We start from the raw sequence: 19,474 nt of genomic DNA on the forward strand, positions 1-19,474 counted from the left end.
ACTTATCTTTCTAACTTTCCCACCTCAACTTTGTTAAGTCTTTGCAAAGCACTGCATCTGCCTATAATTAAAGAATATATATACAATAATAAAAAGTCAGTATACAAAAAAAAAATGGTATAAAAAATGTAGGTAAACAACTACCTCTCAGTCATCATACTTCAACTGTTAGGATAAATATACGGTTTTACTAGACAGTAGTAGCCTATTAGCTGCAAACATTCAGTCTGCCATGTTATGAAGCTAGTGTTACTTATAGGGGGATTGGAGAGCATCAATTAATCCAATTAAGTCTGTTGAAAGGAAAGTTCATAGTATATTGGTATCTAGCTGTGCCTCATATCAGTATCTCCTAAAAGTTCTCATCCATATTTTGAGACATACACAAATCTTAGAAGTTGTAAATTAACTTTTAATATGAAAGCCAAGGCTCTTCAAAAAAATATTTTTAAATATTACATAAAGAGAAAGGTGAATAACATATATGTCCTTGATGACCTAGGCCCTACAACAGGCTCCAAACAATGGACGACTTATGCTAGTGGCTACATGCATATGTGTACATTCAGTGTGAATACATTCATATATAGATACATATAAATGTGTATGTATAGGTGTATATAAAACAGAGTATTTCTTTACAGTACCCCAAAACATTAATTCTTCCACCCTGCCATACTAAAAAATTTACCTGCCATATATTGTCTCCTTCCTGATATTTATAAGACTTCCCAGTCTTATTTTTTGGGCCTCTAGCCTTTTCATTTAATTGCAAAAAAAGATCTAGAGACTTTAAGATCCTTAACTTTACTAGAACAAGAATCAAAGTACCCACATTCTAGTTTCTCCTCCATTCAGCAATCATTTAGCCTTCAAGAAAACCATGCTGTTCTCCTAAAAACACAAACTTGAAAGACTTTAAATTTCCTATTAAGTATTACCCCCAACAAATATAATCATGAGCTTACCTTATTAATTCTAGTTGTGCAAGTTCCTGATTTGCTTGAAATATAGGTTTTTTAGTGAAGAGTTCACCAAGGATACATCTAATGGGAAAAATACCCATCATTACTAAATGATACAACTTTACATCATTACCAAAAGTTTCAAGTAAATAAAACCATCAGTAAAACTATCTTACCCACAGCTCCATACATCAATAGCTGGTGTGTATCTTTCTTCTCCCAAAAGCAGTTCAGGGGGACGGTACCATAAAGTGATGACCTTATTAGTATACGGCCGGCTAAAAAACACAGAGAACACTCTTTAGAGTTAGTATCTGGTAGAATAAGAGAGTCTCTTAGGAAATATTTTGGATAATCAAAGCAATCCTACAATCCTAACTAAAACCAATTTCATCTGCCTACTAAATTCAGACATGCTATTACATCTGACATTTGATCATAAAATACATTTGAGAGCAATGTGATTAACCGAAAAATTTCCTTAATACATAAAAATGAAAAGTAGTTGGCTGATTTTAACTGTCATTTGGTCAAAAAAAGGTCTTTATATATCAACTCAAATGTTCAGTTCAGTTCTTCCTTTCCATAACTTTAAAAAGAATTAACTGACTCAAAGGAAGTTGAATGATTTTGACCAAATCTGGCAAATTACTAATGTGTGGCAAGATACGGTACAAACTGGAATCACCTAACAAAAATTTTCACCTGGACATATCTTTGACATATTTCAGCCCACTTTAGTATGCAAATACAAAGTACATCAATGCAGACTGCAGTAGTTGGGGTCTATTCTGCAAAGCACCACAAGCAATAGGTATGATACTCTATCAGATGATTCCTTTGTCACCATGAGAGAATATAGTCACGCTGCCACCTGTTTATTTGCCAGTGGAGTTTACATTCAGGGAACTAAACAGACTGTAGGGAATTGAGATACTTCTAAAAGGCTTGCATATAGACTCCCTCAAGCCAGGGACCAGCACAAAGTCACTGTTTGAAAAGCAACTAGATTATTCGTGAAGGAGACTCATTTGCTGATCTTAAACCATCCGCCAGAGGGGCAGGGACCTGCTGGGCCTCTCTCCAGGGACAAAGGTGCTGCCCAGTACCATTGCTGCACCCCCCTTAGGTGCAGTGGTAACTCCAATCCTGCACTCCACCCTCCACCGCAGCCTCACTGAAGCCAGCAGGCACACCCTGGCCTGCACTCTCCCACGGCTACAGTACATCTGTTGATCACACACAGTCTACACAAGAGATACTCCCTGATTGTGTGGCTCTAGTGGCCAGGGGGGCTTGTGTTCCTGGGTCCCATGAGAATGTAATAATCAGAGAAAAGGTTCTTGACAGACCATCATACATAGGCCACAACACAAACTGAAACACACCCCCAGCGTTTCTGTGAAAATGGCCCATTTATCTGTCATAGAGCTTCAGTGTAAGGGACAGACTTCAGGCTTGCCAGGCATCTAAAGGATAGTTTAAGGGGAATGTCCGGCAGAGGACACCATCTTTGCACTCTCCATTGGCCTCATCACAGCTCACTGGTACCTCCCAGACAGGAGCTTATATACTCTTTTGCAGCTGTAGCCCAAAAGATATCTCCAAATCACCTGGTCTGTAGGCAGAGGATTTACCATCATGGTACCTTACAACTATATATATTTGCATACATTAAAAGTTGCTGCCTGAGGGTCTGGCTTCCAATCAATCTGAACTTAAGTGCTGACTGAGATCCCTCCCTTTGGAACACAGACTGGTCCTGGAACACCCTCAATAACTGGTTCCTATCAAATATAAATCAGGCTGCTTAGACAAACACAAAGATCTGAAAAACAGAAGAGCTAGGACAAGGTTTAAAGATAAAGTTCATCTCCCACACGAAGCCACCCACTCCTTAAGACTGGAAGAGGTAGCTGTTTTCTCTTAAACATGGAAACAACACAGACTCAAGCAAAATGAGGAAACAGAAAAATACGTTCCAAACAAAAGAACAAGATAAATGATCACAAAGATGTTTACTGAACTTGGGAAAAGTCAATGAACAGAGCAAGAAATTAAACAGATAGAAAATAGAAGAAAGAATAAAAGAGAAGTCACAAAGTTGAAGAAGACAGTAACTGATCTGAAAAACAGATACTACACCAGAGGGATTCAACAGCAGACTGGAGTAAGCAGGAGGCAAGAGCAGTGATCCAGAAGACAGAGCAGTGGAACTCAAACAGAGCTCCAAAAAGAAAAAAAGTAAAGTGAAGAAAGCTTAAGGAACCTATGGAACAACATCAAGCAGAATAACATCCAAATGTACTGGAAGGAAAAGAGAGAGACAAGGGGACAGAAAATTTATTTGAAGAAATAACGGCTGTAAACATCCCTAATGTAGGGAAACAGACATCCAAATCCAACAAGCCCAAAAGGTCCCATTAAAAATTGAATTCCAAAAGACTCACACCAAGACATAGTATAATTAAAATGTCAAAGTAAAAGATAAAGAGAGAATTAAAAAGAAGCAAGAGGAAAACAACTTTAATATACAAGGGACCCCTCCCTTCCTTAAGACTTAAAGCAGATTTTTCAGCAGCAACTTTGTAAGCCAGAAAGGAGGAACACAATATAGTAAAAGTACTGAAAGGAAAGAAACTTCCAACCAAAAACACACTACCCAGCAAGGCTATCATTCAGCATTAAAGCAGAAATAAAGAGTTTTCTAAACAAGCAAAAGCTAAAGAAGTTCATCATTGCTAAACTGGCTTTAAAAGAAATGTTAAAGGGAATTCTTCAAGCAGCAAAGGAAGCACACTAATTAAACAAGAAAACATGGAAGTATAAATCTCACTGGTAAAGATAAATACATAATATAGGTACTGGATTAATCACATAAAGCTACTATAAAGGTTAAAAGACATAAGTAAAAATAATTGTAACTACAATAATCAGTTAAGGGACACACAAAAGAAAAAGATGTAAAACGTGACAACAAAAACATAAAATGTGTGTGTGGGATGGGGGGAGTCATGGTAACCACAAAGCAAACATCTACAGGAGATACACAAAAACGGTAAGAAAGGAACCTAAGCATAACACTAAAGAAAGCCCTCAAACCACAAAGGAAGAGAGCAAGAGAAGAAAGGAACTATAAAATAGCCAGAAAAGAATGAACAAAAGAGCAATAAGTAAATATCTATCAGTAAGTACTTTAATGTAAATGGACTAAATTCTCCAACCAAAAGATATAGAGTGGCTGAATTAAAAAACAAAAACAAAAACAAAAAAAACCCCATCGATCTGCTTACAAGAGACTTGCTTCAGATATAAAACATAACACAGTCTAATGAAATGGAAAAAGACATGTCACACAAATGGAAACCAAAAGAAAGCAGGGGTAGCTTTACTTATATCAGATAAAATAGATTTTGCAACCAAGAATGTAATAAGAAGAACTTTACATAATGATAAAGGGGTCAATCCAACAAGAGGATATAACATTTCTAAATGCTTATGCACCCAAGATAGGAGCACCTAAATATGTAAATATTAACAGACCTAATGGGAGAAATGGACAGCAATACAGTAACAATAGGGAACTTCATACCCCACTTACACCAATGAACAGATCATCCAGACAAAAAAATCAGTAAGGCAACATCAGTTTTAAACAACCAATTAGGGGCACCTGGGTGGCTCAGTCGGTTAAGCGTCTGACTTTGGCTCAGGTCTTGTTGTGGGTTGTGAGTTCGAGCCCCATGTCAAGCTCAGTGCTGACAGCTCAGAGCCTGGAGCCTGTGTCTCCCTGTCTTTGCCCCTCCCCCTCTTAAACTCTGTCACTCTCTCTTCTCTCAAAAATAAACAACCAGGATAAATCATGTTAGGCTACAAAATAAGTCTCATAAATCTGAGAAGCCTGAAATCACATTAAGCATCTTTTTTAATCACAATGGTATGAAACTAAAAATCACTTCTATGAAAAAAAGCTGGAAAAAAATAAAAAATATGTGGGGATTAAACAATATGCTACTAAACAACCAATGAGTCCACGAAGAGTTAGAAGAAGAAATAAGAAAATACCTCAAAACAACTGAAAATGAAAATACAACTTACCAAAATCTATGGTATGCAGCAAAAGCAGTTCTAAGAGGGAAGTTCAAAGCAACAGAGGCCTACCTCCAAAAACAAGAAAAATTCTCAAATAAACAATCTAACTTTATACCTAAAGAAACTAGAAAAAGAAAAACAAACAAAACCCAAAGTTAGTAGCAGGAAGAAATTAACAAAGATCAGAGCAGAAATATATGAAATAGAGACTAGTATGACAATAGAAAAGATCAATGACACCATGCACTGGTTCTCTGAAAACTAAAAACTGACAAACCTTTAACTAGACTCAACAAGAAAAAACAAAGAGAGAAGAGAGAGAGAGAGAGAAAAGGCTCAAACAAAAAATCCTAGAAACATACAATCTTCCAAGACTGAATCATGAAGAAAAATAAAATCTAAACAGAGCAATTACTAATAAGGAGACTGAATTAGTATTCAAAAATCTCCCCCAAACAAACAGAAGTCCAGGACTAGACAGTTTCACTGATAAATTCTACCAAACATTTAAAGATGACTTAATACTTATCCTTCTCAAACTTTCACAAAAAACTGATGAGGAGAGAACACTTCCAAACTCATTTTGTGAGGTCAGCATCACCCTGATAACAAAACCAGACAAAGACAGGAGGGGAGGGAGGGGAGGGAGGGGAGGGAGGGGAGGGAGGGGAGGGAAGGGAAGGAAGGGAAGGAAGGGAAGGAAGGGAAGGGAAGGAAGGGAAGGAAGGGAAGGAAGGGAAGGAAGGAAGGAAGGAAGGAAGGAAGGAAGGAAGGAAGGAAGGAAGGAAAGTAGGCAGGTAGGTAGGTTATAGGCCAGGATCCCTGGTGAACACAGATGTAAAAACCCTGGACAAAGATGCCCACTCTATCCACCTTGATTCAACACAATATGCTGAACTGCTCTAGCCAGTGCAGTTAGGCAATAAAAAGAAATAAAAGGCACTTAAATTGAAAAGGAAGAAATAAAACTGTCACTATTTGTGGATGACATGATTTTAGATATAGAAAACCCTAAAGCTCCACCAAAATACTGTTAAACAAATTCTGTAAAATGGCAGAATATGAAATCAACCACACAAAAATCTGTTGCACTTCTATACACTTACAGTAAACTATGAGAAAGAGAAATTAAGAAAGTAATCCCACTTACAATTGCATAAAAATGAATAAACCACCTAGAAATAAATTTACTAAGGAGATTAAAGACCTGTATACTGAAAACTATAAAGACACTGATGAAAGAAACCAAAGGCACATATTAATGGAAAGACGTTCCATGCTCATGGACTGGAAAGATTAATATTGTTAAAAATGTCTATACTACCCAGAGCAGTCTATAGAGTCAATGCAACTTCTATCAAAGTCCCAATGGCATTTTTCACAAAAACAGTACAAACTATCCCAAAATTAGAATGGAACCAAGACTCCAAAGAGCCAAAGCAATCTTGAGAAGAAAGGTGAAGGCATGCCACACTCTGATTTCAAAATAATTTTCAAAGCTATAGTAATCTAAACAGTACAGTACTGGCATAAAAACAGGCACATAGGTCAATGGATCTAAAGAGAGAATCCAGATATAAACCCATGCATATGTAGTAAATTAATTTATGACAAAGGGGACAAGAAGATAACTAGAGAAAGGACAATCTCTTGAGTATCAGTGGTACTGGGAAAACTGAACAGCCACATGCAAAACAAGAAAACTGGACCACCATCTTATGTCATACACAAAAATTAAACTCAAAATGGATTGAAGACTTGAATGTTAACAACTGAAACCAGAAAACCCCTAGAAGAAAACACAGGCAACAGGCTCCTTGACATCAAATCTTTATGTTGGGTTTTTGTTTGTTTGTTTGTTTGTTTGGATCTGACTACAAAAGCAAAGGCAAAAGGTAAAAGTCCCAAATTGGGACTACATCAAACTACAAAGCTTCTTCACAATAAAAAAAACCCATCAACAAAATGAAAAGGCAACCTACTGAGTGGGAGAAAATCATGTATCTCATAAGGGGTTAATAACCGAAATACATACGGAACTCAGACAATCAAAGAGCAAAACCCCCTGCAAAAAACTGACTTAAAAATGGGCATAGATCCAAAAAGACATTTTTCTGAAGATGACAGACACATGGCCAATAAAAGACGCTCAGCCTCACTAATCATGAGGGAAATGCAAAAAACCACAATGGGAGAGCAATTCACACCTGTCAGAATGGCTATTATCAAAAAGAAAATATAACAAGTGTTGCCAAGAATGTGGAGAACAGGGAACCCTTATGAACTGCTGGCAGGAATGTAAATTGGTACAGCCACTATGGAAAACAGTATGGAGGGGCCTCAAAAAACTAAAAATAGAATACCATATGATCCAGCAATCCCTCTCTTGTGTATTTATCCCACCCCCTCCCTGCCAAAAAAAGGAAACACTAATGGAAATAATCTGCACCTCCATGTTCACCGCATTATTTATGGATATGGGACAACCTAAGTGTCCAACAATGGATGAATGGGTAAGGAAGATATGATACACACAGTGGTCCTGCCCCTTAAGAGACAGAATCCAAAAACCCGAGTGGATGCCTAAAACCACAAGTAGTACTGAACTCTATATATACTATTTTTTGCTAATCTACACATAACTATAATAAAGCTTAATTTATAAATCAGGCACATTAAGAGATTAGCAACAACAATAATAAAGGAGAACAATTACATAGTAATAAAATTTGTGACTATGGTCTCTCTCTCTCTCAAAATATCTTAGCGTACAATGGGGCACCTGGGTGGCTCAGTCCGTTAGCGTCTGACTTCGGCTCAGGTCATAATCTCACAGTTTGTGGGTTTGAGCACTGCATCAGGCTCTGTGCTCACAGCTCAGAGCCTGGAGCTGCTTCAGATTCTGTGTCTCCCTCTCTCTCTGCCCCTCCCTGACTCATGCTCTGTCTTCTGTCTCTCAAAAATAAAGAAACATAAAAAAAATTTTTAATCTTGTTGTATGATACTATACTCATCCTTCTTGTGATGATGAGAGACAACAAAATTCCTATATGATGACACAAAGTGACATGTGATGTAGCATTAGGCTAATACTGACCTTCTGATGACACATCAGAAGGATCATCTACTTCTGAACTGTGTTTGACTGCAGAAATCTGAAACTGTGGAACACAAAACCCAGACATGGGGACCACTGTATATATAATGGAATACTCTGCAGTCATGAAAAAGAATGAAATCTTGCCATTTGTGACAACATGCATGGACCATGAAGGTATCATGCTAAGTGAAATAAGCAGAGAGAAAAAGAAAAATACCATGTGATCTCATTTATACATGAAATTTGAAAAACAAACAATAAAAAAACTCATGGACATGAAGAACAGAATGGTGGCTGCCAGGGAGAAGGTGGGGCTATATGGGTGAAGAAGGTACAGACTTCCTGTTGTGAAATGAATAGGTCATGGGGATGTGGCGTACGGCACAGTGACTCGAAGTCAATGATACTGTAGTACCTATCTGAAGATTGCCAGGAGAGAGTGGGTCTTGAAAAGTTCTCATCACAAGAATAAAAGAGAAAATTTTCTTTTGTAACTTTTTATGGGGACAAATGATAACTAGATCTACTGTCATTTCACAGTGAACACAACTATCAAATCATTATGTTCTGGAACTAATACAAAGTTGTATGTCAATTATACCTCAATAAAAAAAAACTTACCTGTTTATGCCTTAACTCCTTTTAAATTTGACATTCCCTAGTTTTCTCATTCAATCCTGTACCTCCTTCAATGCATAGTGAAAGACCCATCTTCATAAACTCTAATCTCTATTATCAAGAGTTATTTTCACATTCTTATTTTTTGTATCATACTTACCACTGTATTCTATTTCATGTTTTCTATCTTCCCAGGAAGACAGAAGACCCCAGAAACAATTCTTTTTTATGAACCCCACACACAAAGCCCAGAACAATGCTGAGCAGAGGACAGACACTTTAATGGATATGGCCTTGCAAGTTTAGTTGACATACATGAATTAGCTAGGTGGGAGAAATTTGTGAAAATTATAATGACTAGTTTTCTAAAACATTTCAAGAATCTCTAAGCATATGAAACCTATGGTCTCGTCAGCTCAAGTGCAACCAGATATCTAGAGTCTCAAGAAAATATTTAAATTACTATAAGTCTATCTGTAAATAGTTAATATTTTATCTTCTTATGTTTAGAAGTGTTTTTAAATATGTTTTTAAAAATGAAAGTAATTTGAATTACGTAGAGAAATTACACAAATTATAGTTATTAAATTTTATTGAAAAGAATATTTAAATAAAAGATTTTATATACTATGTATCAAGTTCTAGGCAACATTTAGAACATAGTCATCTTTAAGCAGTTAAAATTAGACTAATTTAATCTTTGAACTTTTATCAAATCCAGAAGTAAAACTATTTAGTACATTATTAAAAGGGATTAAATACAAAAAACTGGATGAAATACATTTCTTTCTTTAAAAAAATTTTAATGCTTATTTTTAGAGAGAGAGAGGGTGAAAGACAGCAAGCATGAGCAGAGGAGGGGTAGAGAGAGAAGGGACAGAGGATCTAAACCGGGCTCTGTACTGACAACAGAGAGCTCAACACAGGGCTTGAACTCACAAACTGTGAGATCATGACCTGAGCTGGACTCGAATACTCAATCACTGAGCCACCCAGGTGCCCCAAAATACACTTGTAAATATATAGCAAAAATATTTTATGTATACCAATTGACAGCTTTTTCTAATGTTTCCAAATTCTTAGTTTCTGTCAGAAAAAAATAAGAACTAGGCAAACAATGAGAAAAAAACATTCAACTATAAAATTTGACCCAGAAAGCTCAATTATATATTTTTTAATTAAAAAAAATTTTTTAGTGTTTTATTTATTTTTGAGAGAGAGAGACAGCGTGAACAGGGGAGGGTCAGAGAGAGAGAGAGACATACACAGAATCTGAAGATAGGCTCCAGGCTCTGAGCTGTCAGTACAGAGCCCGACGCATGGCTCAAACCCACAAATTGCAAGACCATGACCTGAGCCAAAGTCAGCCACTTAACCGAGTGAGCCACCCAGGTGCCCCAATATCTTTTTTAATTTTTAAAAAAATCTTTCATTTATTTTTGAGAGATGGGGGAGGGGCAGAGAGAGAGAGGGAGATAGACAGACAGAATCCAAAGTAGGCTCCAATCTCTGAGCTGTCAGCACAAACCCCAACTCAGGGCTTAAACCCACGAACTGTGAGATTATGACCTGAGCTGAAGTCAGATGCTTAACCGACTGAGCCACCCAGGCACCCCTAAAAATATTTTTTCAATGTATGTTTTTGAGAGAGAGAGAATGTGAGCAGGGGAGGGGCAGTGAGAGAGGGAGACACAGAATCCAAAGCAACTCCAGGCTCCAAGATGTCAGCACAGACATGATGCGGGGCTCAAACCCACAAGCCACAAGATCAAAGTCAGACGCCAAAGAAGGACGTCGTCCAAAGTCGGACAGTTAATCAACTGACCCACCCAGCGCCCCAGAACGTTCAATTTTAAAACACGAATATCTCAACACATGGGAAATTCTTTTATTTGTAAAGTGAATAAAATATTCAGATTGATATATATTTCTTATAAAAGTATCATCAGTGAATTTTCACTGAAGTTTTCTTTATATTCAATGAGGTATCAACAGAGCTCAAAGACTATCTGTTCAGTGATAGATGTCAAAACTCTGCCTTTAGATAATCTCAGGAATTCAAAAGACTGGAATGGATCGGGGAGGTGAGAAACAGCTACAGTCTTCCCTACCTTTATTCCCAACAAACAAAACCCTTCCTTTAAGGGTGTGTTCCCAGGCTGGCAGGCAGCTCAGCCTCCTATCTGGTCTTAGTAGACAAAAAGGCAAAAGAAAATGCTCTGAGCAAGATCCTAGACCCTTGAAGTATTTGGAGGTTCTAGATAATTAAAATTTACAAACCAGAGTTGCTAACTTTGTTAAAGACTCTTATAAGAAATAAAAAAGAGAATTATATAAAAGGAAATACCTAAACTGCTCTACAATGCTTCATTCTTTCAACATATATAATAGTCTGTACTTCTTTCTTTTAGACTACAACTTTTATTTTTGAGAAAAACATGGAGAGCCTTCAGCTAACAAAATTCATCATATGCACAAATGCCATGTCTCCCTTCAGAATCTACTGCAGAAACACCTACCAAACCTACAAAAGAAATCTGGGACCTGTTTTTAATACCTACCCTCTGGAGGTCAAAAATATTATCATCCTTGATTCCTCTTTCCTTCAAATCTCACATCGAATCTGTGAACAGTTTTTGACATTTCTACATCCAAATAGATCCTAAATCCAACCATTTTCCAGGATTTCAAAAAAGCGTATGTCAAGATTATCTTTAGTCTGAGAAATTATTATTTTTTCATTGGTATGAGTTTCCCTGACTCTATCAAGCCTCCCTCCTGGGCTTTCTTTTTAAGATTCTTTTAAGGGATAAAATCAGATCCTATCACTGCAAGTACATAAAATTTAACCTTTACCTCAGTTGATAAGAGCATATTCCCAAGTAGCTTACCTCCTATTTTTACAGCGGGCAACTCTTTGGCCCTTAAACGTTCCAAGTCTCTTCCCAGGCTTTGTAGTTGTTCAGTTCCTTCTATTGGAATGCTCTTGCCCTACGTCTTCACTAAGTTATACCATTCTCATTACTCATGACTCAGGTCCTAGGCTCAATTTTACTTCTTTAAAGGTCTATCCTAACTACCTTAGCCCTTATGCATAGGGGCTCATGGACCCCAATGTTCACAGCAGCACTCTCAACAATAGCCAAAACATGGAAAGAGCCTAAGTGTCCATCAACGGACGAATGGATCAAGAAGATGTGGTTTATCTATACCATGGAATACTCCACGGCAATGAGAAACAATGAAATCTGGCCACGTGTAGCAACATGGATGGACCTTGAGGGTGTTATGCTGAGCGAAATAAGTCAGGCAGAGAAGGACAAATACCATATGTTTGCACGTATAGGAGGATTAGGAGGAACTTAACGGAGGACCATGGGGGAGAAGAAGGGGAAAAACAGTTGGGGAGAGGGAGGGAGGCAAACCATGAGAGACTCTTGAATGCTGAGAACAAACTGAGGGCAGATGGGGGGGAAGGGAAGGGGAGTGATGGGCATAGACGAGGGCACTTGTGGGGATGAGCACTGGGTGTTATAAGGAAACCAACTTGACAATAAACTATTAAAAAATTTTTTTTAAAAAAGTCTATCCTAACTACCTTAGCTAAAAATTACCCACATGTCCAGAGTGACCTTGCGGTCATTATTTTATTTGCTTTGCGGCAATTAAATATTTTAAATTATTTCCTCTATTCCACAGGTTCATGTCTACCTTCTGTCATCACCATGCAAATGAGACCACGGACCTGGTATCTTTCATAGCTACATCTCTAATACTTAACCAGTAGGTATTACCTAGGTCAGTGTCTGGCACAGTGTAAGCACTTATTAATAGACTTTTTAGGTCTATTTATTTTGAGAGAGAGAGAAAGCAAGCCAGGGTGAGAGTGGGAGAGGGGCAGAGAAAGAAGGAGGGAAAGAGAATTTCAAACAAGCTCTGCATGGTTAGCAGTGTAGAGCCCCACACAGGACTCAAACTCAAGAACTGTGAGATCATGACTTGAGCCAAATCAAGAGTCAGACATTTAACCAACTGAGCCACCAGGGCACCCCATACTTACTAACACTTTTAATCAGCTAACACATGCCTTAACTGTGTAACAATGAAAACAATTTTTTTCGCATGCCCTTTCCTCCACTTTCTATCTTCAACTCCCACTTTCCTCCTGATAATTTCCAAGAAAAATAACTCTGAAATGTCTTTATGGTAACACTGCTACAGAGAAATAATAGTAATTTTTTTTTTCACAGAGGTCATCTTACTTTGTTTTTACTACACATTTAAATTTCAAAGTCCTATAAGTACCTGTATCTTAACATATCCAAAAGGAAATTTATCATCTTTTGCCACACACTTGCTTCCTGTTTCCGGTCTCAGGAAAACAGTATCACCACATATCGCGGAGACTGCTAGGTGTCTTCCAAAATCTGTTCTGTTCTCCACCCGCACTGCAGTCGGGTGTGACCACAGCACCAAGTTCCCACTAAAAGAACATGATCGTAAGTGATAGGCGCCATTTCTAGATCTGGCTCTTAACACCCCTCTCTCCTTTCTTCTAGCTTCTGGCTAACAGAGGTGGCGACAGCCTTGGAAGGCATGTGAAGAAGATGGAAGATCTACCGACTTGGATCCCTCAATCACTATATGAAACAGTCACCACTTGACCTAATCAGATGGTTAAATACTCTTAATTGTCCACCAAGGTAAGCAACATCCACTCCTGATCATTAAGTGAGAAATACATGTAAACTTCATATTCTTTAAGTCACTGAATTTTCAGGTTCTCTTTGTTGTAAAAGCTTAGCTTACTCTACCAAACCTTTATCCAGTTGCTTAGGCAGAAATCTACAGTAGAGGTACAGGCAGGGATGTGTCTAAATACATATATTCGACGATCAAGTTCTAACAATTTTATACCTTATGATATAATTCATATGTCTTTCCAACATCTATGCCCATTCCTAAGTTCTAGCCATAATCATTACAGCCAGGTTAACTGCAACAGCTCTCTGACTGCCCTTGCTTCCAGACTTGCTTTCCAAAGTGCAGTCAAAGGGACAACATAAAACATCAATATGTTCTACCTTTAATACACACTGCAACCTCCTAGAGAATAGGCCTATAAAAGTCTTTATTACCTGGTTCTTGCTGCAAGCACACTGAACCATGTTCCCTGAGAAAGTTAAGCAAATATTCATTTTCTAGAGCTACGAGATAAGCCAGGGAAACAGCAGAGCTAGCAAGAAAACTTTGACGAAGACAGTGGTGATATAATTATGTTTTAAATGTCTGTGATAAACATTTTAAAATATTTTAAATAAGCTTTTCAGGAAACTAGTTTTTAATCAACTTTTAAAACCAACATTGACAAAAGACAAAATGACCATTTAAAAGTCAAGAAAAGACTTACATGATGATTTATTCAAGAATTTTGCAAAACAGGTGTCCCACCTCACTCTCCACCTCAGCGTTTAATGAGAAGGAAGCAAACATTGAGAAAGTATGCAGACAGAAAGACTTCAGTCATAAAAGCAAATTCTAGGATAGATGGAGTTAACAAATAAGACCAATTTCAAGTTATCTAAGTCACTAATTTAAATGATGATTATAATTTATTTTTAAAAGAGAGAGAGCAAGTGAGCAAGCAGAGGAGGGGCAGAGGGAGAGAGAGAATTCCAAGCAGGCTCCACGCTCAGCACAGAGCCCCACTTGTGGCTCAATCTTAGGACTGTGAGAACATGACCCAAGCCGAAATCAGAGTCAGACGCTTAACTGACTTGAGCGACCCAAGGATCCCTGTTCCTTCTTAAACAGTAAGTACTTACTGACACTCTGAGCTAGGTACTGCACTAAGCACCAAGAAATGGCTAGACCAAACAGCCAACCAACCAACCATGACTGTAGTTGTTTAAAGCCTTAAGTCTGGTGGTAATACAGATATAAATTATAATAATATACTTTAAGTACTGCATAAAATAATGAATAATGTACTCTGGACACAGAAAGGGAGATGTGTCTAATAATGACTGTAGGATTCGGGGTAAATTTTTCAAGGAAAATAATGCCTGTACCACATATCGAAGGAAAAAAACAAATGTCAGACTGAGATAATGGAAAGTATAATTCCATACAAAAGGAAACAACTTATATAAACTCACAAAGGCATGCAAGAGCTTAACCTGTTTTGGGAACTACAAAGAGTTGACAGTGCTGTTACCTGGGAAGCAGGGGACAGCAGTTGATAAGACTCGCAGAAGGGAAGAATGTTAGGGAAACAGCCCAGAGGCAGGAAAACCAATGCAATTCTATTTACAGGGGTTTAAAGGAGACATATCTATATGTGAGAGTGACAGATACCTTCAACTAAAATGGGGAATAAAGGAAAAGAGCAAACTTTTTTCTGGGGAATATGAAGACAGGCTTTGTAACAGCACGTTTAATTTAAAGTACCTAGACCGCCCAGGTGGAATTGTCCAGTTATGTCCAGTACAGGTTTAGAGATCAAAAGAAAGATCAAGGCTTGAAACAGAGATTGGTAAATCTTCAGCATTGAGGGAATGGAAAGATTTACCCTACATAAAGAGCGGGAACACCACACTCCAGAGAATTAAACTGCCTTTCCCATTTTATATGCTCAAAAATGTAAGCTACTCCATTAAGGCCAAAGGAAGTACAATTTAATCTGGATCCTATGGTTAGGTTAGTAATCTAAACGAGATCCCCAGTCCTAAAGCCTGTTTAGCCACATATTTTATTGTTATTAATATGTTATTAGCAATCTTTTTATTACTATGGTTCTCATATCGGCCCAGGATCTCCCAGAAGTACTCTATATTATCTGCACTCCCTGCACTAATCTATATCAGGAGAGTCCTCCAGATCAGAATGCAGGTCTCTTGGATCAGAATTAATCAAGCAGTTACTGTGAATGTGTTTTATACTTTAGGGCATAAAAAACATAAAACGCTTAAAATATGTCTTTTTTAAATGACTACAATTCTAGCTTGCGTTAAAAGACAAAAACACAGGTAATAAGTCCTGAATATAAGTTCATCTAGTCTTTGGACAAGCTGCAAGAGATAATACTTTCTCCCTTTCCCATTGATACCTAGCTTTGGAAAAATTTAACTTTGCTTTTGATGGCAATTTTATGAAAAGCCACTAGATGGTGATATTACCTTTTAAAATGTTCAAAAAACTTTTATTATGATTTACGGTAACTCTTAGAACCATAAAAGATATGTTTTCCAATACACTTTAAATAAGGATGCTAAAGATTTTAAATCTTTCATTTTGGGGCACCTGGGTGGCTTCCCTGATTAAGCGTCTGGCTCTTGGTTCTGGGTCAGGTCATGATCTCAACGGTTTATGAGTTCAAGCCACATTTCAGGCTCTGTACTGATAGTGTGAAGCCTGCTTGGGATTCTATCTTTCCCCCTCCCCTGCTTGCTTGCTCGCTCTCCCTCTCTGTCTCTCTCTCTCTCAAAATAAACTTAAAAATAATTATTAAAAAAATCTTTCTTTCATCTTAAAGTTGTGAATAATGAAATATAAAGAGATTAAGTGACTTGCCCAAGATTAACTTCTTAAATAAATAGCAATGTCAGCACTAGAACCAAAGTTTTCCTGATGCACATATTTATTCATATGGGACAGTCACTTAAAGAAAAAAAGATATTCTGTCATTTGGGAAAGCAAATGGAGCAATGACTCGGTAAAATAAAAACTCAGAAATGGGTATATTACTGTGGCTAAAATTTTAGGAAAAGTTGATCTTAAAATAGCTATTGAAAAAAATGAATGAGTATAAAGAAATGGGAAAAACCTCTGTTCTCAAGTTCTGTATTTCCCAAGGCCAAAGTATAAACACTGATATACAAAATAAGAAAATGATTTTTCAGGTTTAAAGGAATCATTTCACTCTAGTTTTAACCCAGTGGTTCTCCTTTCTTCTACTGAACCACAAGTGACAGAGGAGATCCACACTGGTTACACCACCTCCCGTGTTCAAGTCCTAAGTACTAGAGAGAATACCATCCAGTTCTCCTCAAATTCAAAAAAGATATCTGAAACCAAGTGAGTGAGGATATAGGTAAACGGACATGTGCTCGATTTTTGAAAAAAAAAAAATCATCTTGCAATGATTTCTTGAACACTTCAGTTATTCTATCTGTAATAGCTCGTTACTCAGAAAACACTTGAAAGTGATTTAACATTTGGATGAGTGTTATTACTGTAAAGCCTTACTTTTCTTCCTGCTTATAACAACAAAGAAGTATGAATGAAAAATCATGGCACATTTATTTTTAAAAATATATAGAAAAGTTGGAACAATATTAAATCTGCTAAAGGCTATATGTTAGAAATTGGTAGGTTATTAAAATTTACTAGAACTTTGGATGAGATCAACAGCTCATCATCACCGACTGAGCTGGGACTGCCTTCCTGACTGTGCCTCATCCTGCTTTCGATTTTCACTTTCTGATACATGTAAATAATAAACTGTCCAAACTTTCCAAAAAAAACTTTCTAAAGCAATGTATGTATTTTAAAGTCATTCCATTAAAATTAAGCCTCCTCTGATGTTAAAGAAACTGGAATTATTCAAATCTGAGAAAGTTTTAAGGGAGTACATAAGCCCCCGAAAACCTTAGCTTACAACAAGGTTGTTTTTATCTTATGAAACTTGGTTAGCAGAAAAATTTACTATATATTATCTGAAGATGCAAATTTTAAATTTCCTATCTTTCTAAGCTCAACATTCCTATATCAATTCAGTAGAGCAATGGGGACCCTGGCTCAGCGAACACACCACACCCTTGGCACTCCACTGAAACCCAACACTTCAAAAGGTAAAATAAATGGGAAAATGGATTTTGAGAGGTTAAATTTGACATTACGGTTTTTCTGGAACACATCTATTCTAATGTGAGTGAATATCAGCATAACAAGAGTTATACAATTAAACTTCCTCACAATAAACAGTCTGCTTAAACAAAAGGTTCTAGTGAGTTTACAACAAACGTAACTGTAGGTAAAACATGAGTTTTTTAAAAAAAAGAAGTCCAAATTAATACCTAAAACAAAATTTGTGAGCTAAAACGTGCTGTATAAAAAGCATATACTGAACGACGATTTTTCACTAAACACGAAAATAAGATGAAATATGGTAATTTAGCTATTCTCCATCTCCACTGAAACCTAATGTGAAATCAAGAAGAAAGGGATTTATATTCAAGTATGACAAAAACATACACCTGTATTAAAAAAGGATGACTGGAACTACAGTGAAATCTCAACCAGCTAAACAGAAAGAATCTTTAATTAAACAGAACTTCCTGAATAGTCAACGAAATTTAGTTGCTCAAAAAATATACTTTAAAGAGAACTTTTGGATTAAGTGCATATTTGGCCAGCTTATTTTCTTCTTCAGTTTCTACCGAGAGGCACTATTACAGATGACAGAAAAAATAAACAATTGGGAGTTAGAAACTGAACTATATATACTCTTGACTCTGCCAACAAATATTTTTTGATCTTTAAAGTAACTCAACTCTTTATGGATCTCAGTTTTATCAAATGCAAGATGAGGGTTACAGCCTTTAAGCTTTAGAACAGTTTTAAACTTAAAGAAAAGAAAAAAACCATCCTACAACTCCTGTCTTAAAATATTTATTAGAAATACAGCAGGTAAAACGAACCAAAGCTAAAAGCTCTGCCTCAGGCAGGTCTGCAACAGCTGGTCTGCACCAGAGGGTCGCAGGGCTTTATTCTAATAACGGTGTCCGAAACACGCCACTTAAAACCTCTCCAGACTAAACAATGAAAATAACTTTCAGAATGATAACAGACACAGCAAGATTCAAAAAGAAATAAATTTTTCACTGTAAAAAATTCAAACAAGGGGATTTTTTTCAAGTAACCAGAAACTGGCCAACATTCAGTGAAAGTAAGTACCTATTTCTGAGAATTCCAATTAACTGACATATCATCATATTAAATTACAGTTGCGCTAAAGAAATTGCAGAATTGTCAAACATAAAGTATTTCAGAATCTATATCTGAAAATAAAGAAACAATGCTGTCTGATAAGAAAGAAATGGGCCAAACTAGAGACAGAGTAAACCCAATTAATTCCAAAGTATATTTATATAAAATCCACTACTTCACAAAAATATTTTATCTTAAATTCCATATTGGTGTTTTTTAAGATTTTATTTTTAAGTAATCTATACCCAACGTGGGGCTCAAATTGACAACCCCGAGATCAAGAGTCCCATGTTCTCTACCCACTAAGCCAGCCAAGCACCCACACATTAGACAAATCTGATTTCACTACCACCAGGCCCAAAGGAGCCAAATGGGATACATATCTCAGGGCAGCCGGGGAAGCTGTACGTAGAAAAGTTACACAATGGAACTTTCTCACAATAGTTTGTTTAAACAAAAGGTTCTAGTGAGTTTACAATATAACTATAGATAAAACATGAGTTTTTAAAAAAAGGAAGTCCAAATTAATAACTAAAACAAAATTTGTGAGCTTAAACATGCAGTATCAAAAGCATATACTGTACTAAGATTTTTCACTAAACAAAAAATCACAAACATCTTAGTATCTGAATCTGCACTTAAGACACATTTAAAATGACACATTTTAAAAGAAATTTTATTTACCTCTACGTGCCAAAGAAATAATTAT

General features: G+C 36.8%; 1 protein-coding gene across 2 annotated transcripts in view; it reads right to left on the minus strand.

Annotated features, from left to right (window-relative positions):
- The window catches only part of CDK13 (cyclin dependent kinase 13), a 119,264-nt gene that overhangs the window by 21,529 nt on the left and 78,261 nt on the right, over positions 1–19,474 (minus strand). For both annotated transcript variants that reach the window (XM_039237986.1, XM_039237987.1), the window contains exons 8-9: positions 1,142–1,243; positions 969–1,046 (exon numbers count right to left, since the gene is read on the minus strand). In XM_039237986.1, the coding sequence (XP_039093917.1) occupies positions 969–1,046; positions 1,142–1,243 (180 nt within the window). The remainder of the gene's footprint in view (positions 1–968; positions 1,047–1,141; positions 1,244–19,474) is intronic.

This window comes from Hyaena hyaena, unplaced genomic scaffold (genome assembly GCF_003009895.1).
Source record: "Hyaena hyaena isolate Hyena2069 unplaced genomic scaffold, ASM300989v1 scaffold_133, whole genome shotgun sequence".
NCBI classification, from domain to species: Eukaryota; Metazoa; Chordata; class Mammalia; order Carnivora; family Hyaenidae; genus Hyaena; species Hyaena hyaena.